The 11729-nt window shown below is 42.6% G+C and overlaps 1 protein-coding gene across 2 annotated transcripts; it reads left to right on the top strand.

The window, feature by feature from the left end:
• Positions 1-145: 145 nt before the first annotated feature.
• Positions 146-10925, top strand: Pfn4 (profilin family member 4). 2 transcript variants are annotated; one of them, XM_070025109.1, is made up of 5 exons: positions 146-229; positions 1043-1171; positions 3165-3302; positions 5686-5791; positions 10018-10925. In XM_070025109.1, the coding sequence occupies exons 2-5, from the start codon at positions 1055-1057 to the stop codon at positions 10044-10046; spliced, it is 390 nt and encodes a 129-aa protein (XP_069881210.1). In that variant the 5' UTR covers positions 146-229; positions 1043-1054; the 3' UTR covers positions 10047-10925. The 2 variants fall into 2 exon arrangements, with proteins under 2 accessions (XP_069881210.1, XP_069881212.1); XM_070025111.1 differs by lacking the exon at positions 146-229 and adding an exon at positions 236-405.
• Positions 10926-11729: the final 804 nt, after the last annotated feature.

Raw genomic sequence — 11729 nt, 5'->3', positions numbered from 1 at the left:
GCGACGTGAGCGCGCGGGGTGACGTGAGCGCGCGGGGCTCCCTGCATCTTCGTGACAGGCGGCTATCACAGCCAATCCGGTGGCTTCACCACGTGCGTGAGGGGCGGAGCGGGCGCGCGGAGCTCCTTGGACTCCTAAGCGCGTTGGGTCTCTGGTGCGCGTCCCTGGCGCCCTGGGACGTTAGGGTGACGCCATTACCGGATCGCGCTTCCGCTGCGGGGACCTAAGTGTGAGCTCCAGCACTGAACGCGAGAAGCGGGAAGGGACGGGGCGTCGGTTGTATCCCTGCGGTGGGCGAGCGTCCGTAAGGGTGTCTAGAAAAAGACGAGCAACCAGCGTGGCAGGACCTGTGCAGGAAACGTTGGCTCGGTTCCCTGGGAGTGTGCTTGGAACTGCTGGACGTTGGTCTGCGGCCATCCGTGCACCCTACTGGTTAACATTTTTAGCTGGGTGGTTTCGCTTCCTCGCTGGTTGGGTGTTGCTGGGGTTTGTTTCTGGGGGGAGGTGGTGGTGTGGTTTCGAGGTGCAGTCTTGGGAACTTCTCTGCCCGCGCTGGCTTCTCCTGAGGAGCCGCGATGACATAAGTGAAACCCTGGTGACTGGCTTGATCCGTGTTTACATCCCAGATCGTTCTTATGCGAACAATTACAGAGCTAGAAAACTGATGTTGCAAACTCAGCTTCCCAGTCCACCATGTGAACTGTCGTCTTCCGATGATTCTGCTCTGTGTTGGTAGACTCCAGTGTTTAAGGTGCCCACGTGGCTTAGGCTGTTTGTGTTCTCATGCCTTTTCAAAGCCAACCGGAGCCTGGCGCCAGTGATTCACGATCGCAGCTTGGGCAGGAAAGTTTGAGATTCTTGTCTCCAATAAACTACCCAGAACTGCTGGACATGGAGCTGTCGCTCGATTGTTTGAATGTCAGCCTTGAGCAAAAGAAGCTCAGAGACAGTGTTTAGGCCCTGGTCAGGTTAGCGCCCATGCCAGCACACACACGAAAAAGCTACGGGGAGTGGATGGCTTCAACTGTACTTCCTGTTTCAGAGCTGAGGGAACATGAGCCACTTGCAGAATTTACTGTTAGATACCCTCCTGGGAACCAAGCACGTGGACAATGCAGCACTCATCAAACTCCAGGAGCGGTCCCTATGTGTTGCATCACCAGGATTTACTGTAAGAAAAAAAAAATGAAGATGGCTACTAAGATTTTTTTTTAAGTAGTTAGGGATTTCAATTCAACCAGTCATAAATGACTTTTTTAAAATGTAGTTGCACAAGGGGTTTCATTTCAACACGTCTTAAGTACAATGCAGCTTGATCAATGTCACCTATTTTCCATTCTTCTCCCTCATCTTTCCCAATGGGACCTAAGACTTTTTATGTGCCAGACCTGGGGCTTGAACTCAGTTCCTGGGTGCTGACCCTGAGCTTTTGTACTCAAGGCTAGTATTCTACCACTTTGAATCACAAAACCACTTGTGGTTTTCTGGTGGTTATTTGGAGATAAGGGTCTCACAGACTTTCCTTCCTGGGCTGGCCTTGAACTGCATCCTCAGATCTCAACCTCCTGAGTAACTAGGATTGCAGGCATGAACCACTGACACCCTGTTGGATAAGTTTCTTCTCTAACACAAAGTAGTTATCATTTTGGTAGAAAAGTAACCCCAAGGTGGACATAAACTCTTAAGCCAACATTTTTGACTAAACTAGCTATCTTATCTTGGAAACAGGCCAGGGATGGGGGCCAGGACCATTGTTCTGTGCATGCCTCTGCCTCTGCCTAAGTGACCGTTGCCACTTGAGCATCCCTAGCATGATGTCTTTGTGTGTAGCCAAGTGTGCCTTCAGCCTTGCTTAGGAAGATCAGTGGTCTCCAACAGACTGTTCAAATACAATTTTATTTATGAATACTGAAATTTAAATTTCATATAATTGTCACATGTCACAATATAGTAAGTACTCTTTATTTTTTTTCCTCAATCCTTTAAAAATGTGAAAGAAGTCAAGAAAATTATAAAAGGCAGCTGGGTGCTGCTGGCTCACACCTATAATCTTAACTACTCAAGAGCCTGAGATCTGAGGATCATTGTTCAAAGGCAGCCTTGGAAGACAAATATTAATCAGCAAAAAGCCAGAAGTGGAGATGGAGCTCAAGTGGTAGAGCAACAACCTTGAGCAAAAAAACCAAGTGAGAGTATGAAGCCCTAAGTTGAAGCTCCATTACTAGCCCTCCCCGCCAAAAAATTGTAAAAAAGGGCCAAGTGCTTGTGGCTTATATCTGTAATCCTAGCTACTCAGGAAGCTAGGATCTGAGGATTGCAGTTCAAAGCCAGCCCAAGCAGAAAAGTCTGTGAGACTCTTTTTTTTTTTTTTTTGTCGGTCGTGGGGCTTGAACTCTGGGCCTGGGCGCTGTCCCTCAGCTCTTCAGCTCAAGGCAAGCGCTCTACCACTTGAGCTACAGCGCCACTTCCGGTTTTCTGGTGGTTTACTGGAGATAGAAGTCTCACAGTCTCTCCTGCCCGGGCTGGCTTTGAACCGAGATCCTCAGATCTCAGCCTCCTGAGTAGCTAGGATTACAGGCGTGAGCCACCAGCACCCGGCTTGTGAGACTCTTTTTTTTTTTTTTTTTTTTTGTGTCTGGTCGTGGGGCCTGAACTCTGGGCCTGGGCACTGTCCCTCAGCTTTTCAGCTCAAGGCTAGTGCTCTACCACTTGAGCCACAGCACCACTTCCAGCTTTTTTTTTTGCTTATGTGGTGCTGGGAATCGAACCCAGGGCCTCAGGCATGCAAGGCAAGCGCTCTACCACTGAGCCAACTTCCCAGCCCCGGCCGGCTTGCGAGACTCTTATCTCAAGTTAATCACCTGAAAACCAGAAGTGACACTGTGGCTCAAAGTGGTAGAGCACACTAGCCTTGAGCTGAAGAGCTCAGGGACAGCACCCAGGCCTGGAGTTCAAGCCCCATGACTGACAGAAAAAAAAAATTTTTTTTAAGGGAGCTGGAGACCTGTATCAATATCTGCCTAGCAAGCAGAAGGTCTTGAGTTCAACCCCCAGTATGAAAAATATTCCTACTTTTCAGGCCATTAAGAACAGTCAGTTGACCAAATTTGACTGGCCAATGACCACAGCTTTCTGACTTCTGGTCTATTTAATCTCTTCTATAGCTAATGCCAGTTGACATCCAAACACTTGTGAATGGATTCGCCAAAAACCCTTTGCAAAGCAGAAGAGAAGGGTTGTATTTCAAAGAAACAGATTACAAATGTGTTCGGTCAGATGACACTTCGCTTTATGCCAAGACTGTGAGTGTTCAAGATTTGAAGGCAGCTTCCTATTTTCTTTGCCCCTCCTAATCCTCTTCGTAAAACAAAACAAGCTCCTTACTACCTTAAGACAATAATAAACTGGTGGCATTTCTAAAAGTACTTTCAGAAAGCCTAGGTGGGACAAATATTCATTCTGTTAACTGTTTTATTGTTAGAAGTCCATCCTTAGAAGTGGAGCTGGGGGTGGGGGGAGATGGGAGGGCAGGGATGGTAAGGGGAAACAAAGGCAGAAGCAACAATTCTTGATAAGAAATGTACTCATTACCTTGCTCATGTAATAGGAACCCCTCTGTATGGTATTTTCATACTAAAAAAAAACTTATTAAAAAACAAAGTGGAGCTGGTACTCAAGTGGTCATGCACCATCCTTGAGTGCAAAAGCCAGGGGAAAACATGAGACCCTGAGTTCAATCACAATACTTATGGCTCAAGAAAAAAAGAAAAACGAAAGAAATTTTATTAGTCCATTCTTCCTCCTCTACTTCCTCCTCTTAACAAAACAGAAACAGGGATGGGAATGTGGCTGAGTAGTAGAGTGCCCTAGCATACATGAAGCCCTGGGTTCAATTCCTCAGTACCATATAAACAGAAAAAACTGAAAGTGGTGCTGTGGCTCGAGTGGTGGAGCACTAGCCTTGAGCAAAAGAAGCTCAGGGACAGTGCCAGGCCCTGAGTTCAAGCCCCAAGACTGGCAAAACAAAAAACAAACAGCAAAAGAAAACGAAACAGAAGGCATTCTACAAAGGGAAACATACTCATTACCTGAATCATGTAATTATAATCCTTGTATATGTCACCTTTATAATGACAATAAAGTAAATTAACCGAAGAAAATTTTGTAACTGTAACATAAATTAGCTTCCTGACCAGTTGCTCTCTTGACAAGAAATTTTCTGATAATTTCAAAGGATGGAAAACATGTCTAAATAATAAAACCCTGTCATTCCACTCCCCCTTCCAAAAAAAAAAAAAAAAAAAGCAATCTAGGTTGAGTATTTATTAGCAGAAATGCTTAGGACCAGAAGTTTTTCAAATTTAGATTTTTATTTTTATTTTTTTGCCAGTCATGGGGCTGAACTCTGGGCCTGGGCACTGTCCCTCAGCTCTTCAGCTCAAGGCTAGTGCTCTACCACTGGAGCCACAGCGCCACTTCCAGCTTTTTCTGCTTATGTGGTGCTGAGGAATCGAACCCAGGGCCTCATGCATGAAAGGCAAGCACTCTACCACTGAGCCACCTTCCCAGTCCCTCAAATTTAGATTTTTTTAATATTTAGAAATACATAGATATATCTTGGGGATGGTATCCAAGTCTAATAAAATTCATGTATGTTTTATGTACAGACTAAAATTGATTTTATATGATTTTTAATATGATTGTATTTTTACTGTGACATGTCATATGAGATCAGGTATAGAATCTTCAATTTTGGTATATTGATGCTCTCAAGTATTTTTGGATTTTGGATCATTACAGATTTTAAAAATTAGGGGGTTAGCAATTCTCAGTGTATCATTTCTGTACTTTAAGTGGCTGTGGTTTTCTATCACCTATAAGGAATGCAGCAGAGAAAATTCATTCATTAGATGCACTTTCTATGGATTAGACACACTTCACATTATTAACTAGTCTTACTTTATAGATGAGGAAAGTGAGGCTTAAGAAGGTTAAATAAGGGGCTGGGAAGGTGGCTCAGTGGTAGAATGCTTGCCTTAAATGCATGAGGCCCTGGGTTCGACTCCTCAGCACCACATAAGCAAAAAGAAAAAAGCCAGAAGTGGCACTGTGGCTCAAGTGATAGAGCGCTAGCCTTGAGCTGAAGAGCAGAGGGACAGCGCCCAGGCCTAGAGTTCAGGCCCCACGACCGGACCCCCCCCAAAAAAAAAAAAGAAGGTTAAATAAAACCACAGTGGCACACACCTGCAATCCTAGCCCTTGGGAAGCTGAGTCAGGAAAATGTTGAGGCCAGTCTGTACTCCATAGAAAGTTCAAAATCAGTTTTGGTTAGGTAGTAAGACTGTTTCAAAACAAAACAAATGGTTAAATAACTGTTTCACGGTCATGCCACAGAAAATGATGGTGCTCAGTTTCAGGCCCAGAGTTGTCCAATTCCAAGATCTATGATCTTTTAGGCTGGGGAAATACCGCAGTTAATTTGAAAACTTTTCAAAATACATATGCTGTTTTTAGAAAAAGTTGAAACCTTTTCATAAATGACACTAAATTACGAGGAAGGAGTAGAGAGTTCAAAAACAAATATGTAGAAGTTAGGAAAGGGAAAAAAAAAAAAGGTTGGAAGGGGAACTACTGGTCACGCAGTGAGAACCAAAGGCAGGATCTTCTATTTTATTCTTCATCTAGGAAAACAAAGGTGTCATTGTTGTGAAGACCCATTTGTATCTTCTGGTGACCACTTATACTTCAGGCATGTATCCCAGTGTCTGTGTGGAAGCCACAGAGAAGCTGGGTAAGTTTGCTTTCTAATTTTTATCTTAGGTCTTTTCATTTCCGGTGACAGAGAACTAACCAGGTCAGAGAAAAAAGGATTTATTATTAATGTAACACTAGAAGGACAGGGTGTAGCTAAGCCACAATGATAGCAGATGCCAGGGACAGGACTCTTACCTTGACTCATCTGACTCATATCATTTTAATCCCTCTTTAGATCACCTTTATAATAACAATAAAGTAAATTAAGAAAACTTGTATAGGGCTGAGAATGTGACTTAGTAATAGAGTGCTTGCCTAACATGCATGAAGCCCTGGGTTCAATTCCACCCTACTACATAAACAGAAAAAGCCAGAAGTGGCACTATGGCTCAAGTTGCAGAGTGCTAGCCTTGAGCAAAAGAAATTCAGGGACAGTGCCCAGTTTAAGACCCAGGACTGGCAAACAAACAAAAAAACCTCTTATCTAGTCTCATTAATTATCAAAAAGCCAGAAGTTGAATTGTGGCTCAAGCCCCAGGATTGGGGAAAAAAATGTATATACATAACATAAATTTGCTTCCTGACCAGTTGCCCTCTTGACAAGAAATTTTCTGATAATTTCAAAGAATGGAAAACATGGCTAAATAAGAATAAAACCCTGTTTTTCCACCTTCCCCCCCCCTCAAAAAATAAAGCAACTTCATTTCCTGGCTGGCTGTCTAAGCCTACTATCTTGTCCCTTCATTTCTCTTAGGACTCTAACTTGACAAGTTTTGGTTTAACCCTATATCAGTTAACTATGTGATTGAGGGGAGAATGGCAGTAGAGAGTAGAGAGTAGGAGAATTAAAAAGCAGAAATGTTGGTGGGTACTAGTTGCTCATGCCTATAATTCTGGTTACTCAGGTGGCTGAGATCTAAGGATAGCAGTTTAAAGTCAGCCTGAGCAGGAAAGTCCCTGTGAGACTCTTATCACCAATTAACCCAGAAAACTGGAAGTGGCACTGTGGCTCAAAGTGGTAGAGATCTAGCTTTGAGCAAAAGAGCTCAGGGACAGCACCCAGGCCCTGAGTTCAAGCCCAAGAAGAAAAAGAAGGAGAAGTGGGGGAGGAAGGAGAAGGGGGAGGAGGAAGAAATGACTTTTGGGGGCCTACCCCCGTCTGAGGTAAAAACAAAATACTGAAAGCAAGACAGCCACCTTGTTGGTATATATTGTATACTTTTATGGTTGTGCATTTTTTAATAAAGATCTAATAGTAGTCTGGTATGTGCACCCACCTATAATTCCAGCACTTGATAGGCTTAGACAAGAGGAGTAACATGTTTGAAGACCTAGCCAGACCAGCATAGCAAGACCCTTTCTCAAAAAAAAAAAAAAAACTAATATGAAAGTCTAGCACAGTAAAACTGATAAATTGCTTTTGTGTTTTACTTTTTTTGGTGACTCATGCCTGTAATCTTAGCTACTCGGGAGGCTGAGATCTGAAGATTGTGTGGTTCGAAGCCAACCTGGGCATCAAAGTCTGTAAGACCCTTATCTCCCATTAACAACCAGAACCAAAAAGACAGAAGTGCAGCTGTGGCTCAAGTGAGACATCTCTAGCCTTGAGCACCAAAGTTCAGGGACAGCACCCAGACTCTGAGTTCAAGCCCCAGAACTGGCATGGAAAAACAAACAAGCAAACAAAAAAAAACCTTTAAATAGTAAATCGGAAAAGTATGCTTTGTCACATCTTAAACACAAATCATGTTAACCTTTTAAATTCTAAGTCCTCAGTTTAAAAAGAAGAAACTTAAGCACATTTTGTGGCCTATTCTTAGAAAAACTGTAGAATTATCAAACAATGATCATTTTCTTATGACCTACTATAAATTCAAGCAGGGCAATAGGCTAAATTCAACCAGATGATCTAGTTTCTTCATGTAGGAGTTGCCTCATTCTGTATCTGAATACATATGCTTAGCAACTGGGCTCTGTGTTTGGCTTGATACAGTTTTGGATTGAGATAGATATTTCATTGTTTTGATATTCATTTTCTTGAGAATTTCTTCCTAGGGCCTTACTGCCAAAACTATCACATAGATCAATGGGAAAAACATGATTCATTTTGTCAAATCTTGTTTTTCAGTTAACTTTTAAAATCAATGAGTCTGCTTCTTTTGACATTTAATTTATCTCTAGTTTTCCCCCATCATTTCCATCTATCATGATTGTAGCAGAAGAAAGCAAATTAAGCAATATCTAGCAAGGAATAAAGGAGAATTGTTGGCAAGTGAAGTATCACCCTTCAAAGTTTTCTTATTAATAGCATGTTAAAAAATGAAGTGCTGCAGGGCACTGGTGGTTCATGCCTGTAATCCTAACTAATCAGGAGTCTGAGATCTGAGGATCACAGTTCAAAGCCAGCCCGGGCAGGAAAGTCCATGAGACTCCTATCTCCAATTAAATCACAGAAAAGGTTGAAAGCAGCACTGTGGCTCAAGTGGTAGACTGCTGGCCTTGAGCGAAAGGAGCTCAGGACATTACCTAGGCTCAGAGTTCAAGCCTCAGGACCAACAACAACAACAACAAAATTTTTAATGAAGTACTACTTGATACCAGAGGCTCACGCACATAACCCTAGCTACTCAGAAAACTGAGATCTGGTAAGGTGGTTTAATGTCTCTCTTTTCTTTTTTTTTAATCTACCAGAAAAGCCAGAAGTGGAGCTGAGGCTCAAGTGGTAAAGCAATAGCCTTGAGCACAAAAGCTCAAGGACAGTGCCTAGGCCCTGAATTAAAGTCTCAGGAGTGGTATCAGAAAAAAAAGGGAGGGAGAGCTGGGACTGTGTCTTAGTGATAGAGTGCTTACCTAGCATGCATGAAGCCCTGGGTTCAAGTCCTCATTACCACATAAACAGAAAAAGCCAGAAGTGGCGCTGGGGCTCAAAGTGGTAGATTGCTAGGCTTGAATGAAAGAGCTCAGGTACAGAGCCTAGGCCCTGAGTTCAAGCCCTCTGACTGGTCAAAAAGAAAAAAAGTGCTGTTTTATATCTAGATAATGGAATATATATGGGCAAGATGTTTCTATTGTTTCCAAAACCCCCTCCCACCTTGTTTCCTGCACCAGCCACATCCTTATTTCTCTGTGCATAGAGAAACCATTGCATTCTCCTGAACAGCTCAAATACCTGTACAGTGGCAGTTACTGTGCAGAAAAATAGACTGACAAGAACCCAAGGGACACTCAGAAATGTAGAACTCCAATTCATTATGAAGGTGGGCCCTACAGAGTTCCTACTCCAAAGTCTGAGTCCAGAGTGGCAGCTCACAGGGATTTTACAGCTTCTTTATAAAGGCTGAAGAATGTCATCTGTGCTCGGCCAGTTTGTGCTGTTTTAGTTTAGCCCCCTATCTCTAGTGATTTTCCATTTCATTCCCACTAAGAAATAAATTTAATTGAGGTTTGTACTGTTATGCCAAGATCGCAGGACCCCCACCAAGAAGACCACCAAGAGTCAGACTCTACAGCTGTTTTATTTAAACGGGCTGCAGCTCGGGCCTTGTCCTATACTCCGACACAGTGGAGCTCAGGAGGAGAGCCCCGAGCTAAGGATTTGCAGGTCTTATAAGGGCACACAACTAGGTGGTTTAGCACCACGTGTTGCTCTACTCTAAAACAAGCAACAAATGGTCACTGCCTCAAATACTCTAACCTTTCAGTACTATATCTATATTGCCTACTAGATGATGAACGCTATGAAGGCAAGAACTGTGTTCTATCTAGTCATCCTTGTAGCTGCAATATCTAGCACAACATCTAGCATACACCATGTTTTCCGTCATAGATGGAAGCTATATTTAGCTTGTAAATTTATAAGCAAATCTATTGGGTGTTACACAAGTGTATACAATGTATTAACTGAAATATTGTAGATTCAAAGGAGAACTCAAATAGTATAATTCCTTAGAAAGGCAAAGTCAAAGTTCAACAGAACAAGCACCAGGAAGCAGGTACTTTAAAGGGGTGGAGTAAGTTAGGGGAGAGGGGTAGATGAAAGAAGAAGAGAAGGGGAGAATACGGGAATTCAATGTACATCCTACAAAACTAAGAAAAGTGAAGGAAGGGGTGATTTGGGAGGGGTGAGTGAGAATGTTGAAAGGGGTGACATTGATCAAGATGCACTGTGTTCGTAAGTATTCATAATAAATGAATACATGAATGTTCAAATTATACTGTACTCATAATTTTACTAATTAATAACTAAGCTGCATTTTCTTTCAGGAGAATATCTAAGAAGAAAAGGAAATTAAGTCATCAGAGGACTATGTAACACAACAGTATTGTTTTAGAAGAAAAGCATAGATCCTAAAGGAAAAAAAAGTAGCATTTTGTGGCTAAAAACACTAAGCAGGAGATTAAAAAAGAAGGATGAGTTAAGGGAATAATGTTTTTATTTCAAGAGACTGTTATCTCTAATTAGAATTATCTGACCAGTTTTGCTTGTTCAGTGTTGGTCAATGACACAGAATGTAAGACTGCTGATAATTTTTTAGGGCATGTCTGCTGGAAACCTCACCTCCATGAGGCTCTTGTACTTCTACACATCTTGCCGGACATGACAAGAATGCAGGCCCTAACTGCTCCTTCTCAAGGTCATGTTACAGTAAGCAGTCTTTTAAAATGAAGTATAGGAAGTGGAGCTGTGGCTCAAAGTGGTGGAGCACTACTAGCCTTGAGCGAAAAAGCTCAGGGACAGCACGCAGGCCCTGAGATCAAGTCCCATGACCAACAAAAAGAAAAAGAGAGAGAGAAAAAAGAAGAAAAGAAAAAGAGAAGGAAAAGAAAGAGAGAGAAAGAAAGAGAGCATGTCTCCTTCCAGGACAAAGAGCAAATTTGCTTACTGCTTATATGAAGGAAACAGGGTCCCTGAGCTCCAGGTTCCTCAGCCATGTGTTCCACATCCCTCATAGAGGACTTGGAAGGAAGAAGAATCCATGTGAGGGCCAATAATGGAGACCTAGTCAAAGAATTTCACATTCCATATGCAAACATCTAGTAAGGTTGAACATCAAAGCCTTTCAGCATCGGAGTCAACATATCTTAGTAAGGTATAATGGCCAGTAAACGTAATCTTTCCTAGAAAGGGCTCACCACTTCTTGGTTATTTCCGGAACAATAAAAAAAAGAAATCATTGAACCTACTTTGAAATTTTTGGATTCCACCCTGACCATTCCTGGACATTCTTTCCCCAGGCCACCAGGGTTAATATACCCTTCAGGTATTCTTAGGGAGAGAAAGGCTCAGACCACTGGCTAAGAAAAAACAGGAAATTCAAACTTAATTCTAGTTTGGCAAGATTGGACTTGCATGGTCCTGCATTATAAGTATAATAATAATAAGTATAATAACCACTGCTGTCCAAGACCCTCTACAGTGTACTTATACAGAACAAGGGGGAAAGTAGAATGTCTCTGAAAATTCCACCCCAGAAGACCAAATGTTCACCAAGTCACATTCAGCAAAGTTTATTGTCAGCAAGCTGACAGGCTGAGCCTCTCAGGTAGGGACAGCGCCTATCTTTGTGCAAGGGGGTATCTTTATAGAGCTAGGGATCTAGGGATGGGTAATTCAACTAGGGATGTGGTGGGGGGGGTACACCCTGTGGTCATAGTTAGAAACTAAAGATAATGCTTGATTCCAGGAGTGGGTGAGGGCTATAATTTATGGTTGCAGCTGAATGGGCAGAAAGTTACTTCAAGGGGGGCTTGTTGTTACCATTTATGGTTGTAGCTGTCCATTCTGGACATTGCTTCCAGGGGAAAGCTGCTATATCGGTTGCAGCTGCCTGCTCCAAGAGACCCTGTGTCAGCTAATTTCAGGAAGGGGCCATTTTTTATTACAAGGCCAGAGATGGAGTGTCTTCTGAGATGGAGGAGATCAGGATAAGTCTCTAACTTTTTTAAGACAACCCCTGACCTTTCTATATCTAACC

The sequence above is a fragment of the Dipodomys merriami genome, unplaced genomic scaffold (genome assembly GCF_024711535.1).
Source record: "Dipodomys merriami isolate MVZ:Mamm:240054 unplaced genomic scaffold, mDipMer1.0.p SCAF_17, whole genome shotgun sequence".
NCBI classification, from domain to species: Eukaryota; Metazoa; Chordata; class Mammalia; order Rodentia; family Heteromyidae; genus Dipodomys; species Dipodomys merriami.
The sequence above is the reverse complement of the archived record's forward strand: the minus strand, read 5'-3'. Positions and strand labels throughout refer to the sequence as shown.

What these genes read in the sequence shown, in the direction of transcription:
- Pfn4 (XM_070025109.1), top strand. Translation starts at nt 1,055, where the DNA reads ATGAGCCACTTGCAGAATTTACTGTTAGATACCCTCCTGGGAACCAAG. An exon ending in TTGCATCACCAGGATTTACT is followed by an intron (nt 1,172 to 3,164) that starts GTAAGAAAAAAA and finishes TCTCTTCTATAG; the next exon opens with CTAATGCCAGTTGACATCCA. An exon ending in CTTCGCTTTATGCCAAGACT is followed by an intron (nt 3,303 to 5,685) that starts GTGAGTGTTCAA and finishes TTCTTCATCTAG; the next exon opens with GAAAACAAAGGTGTCATTGT.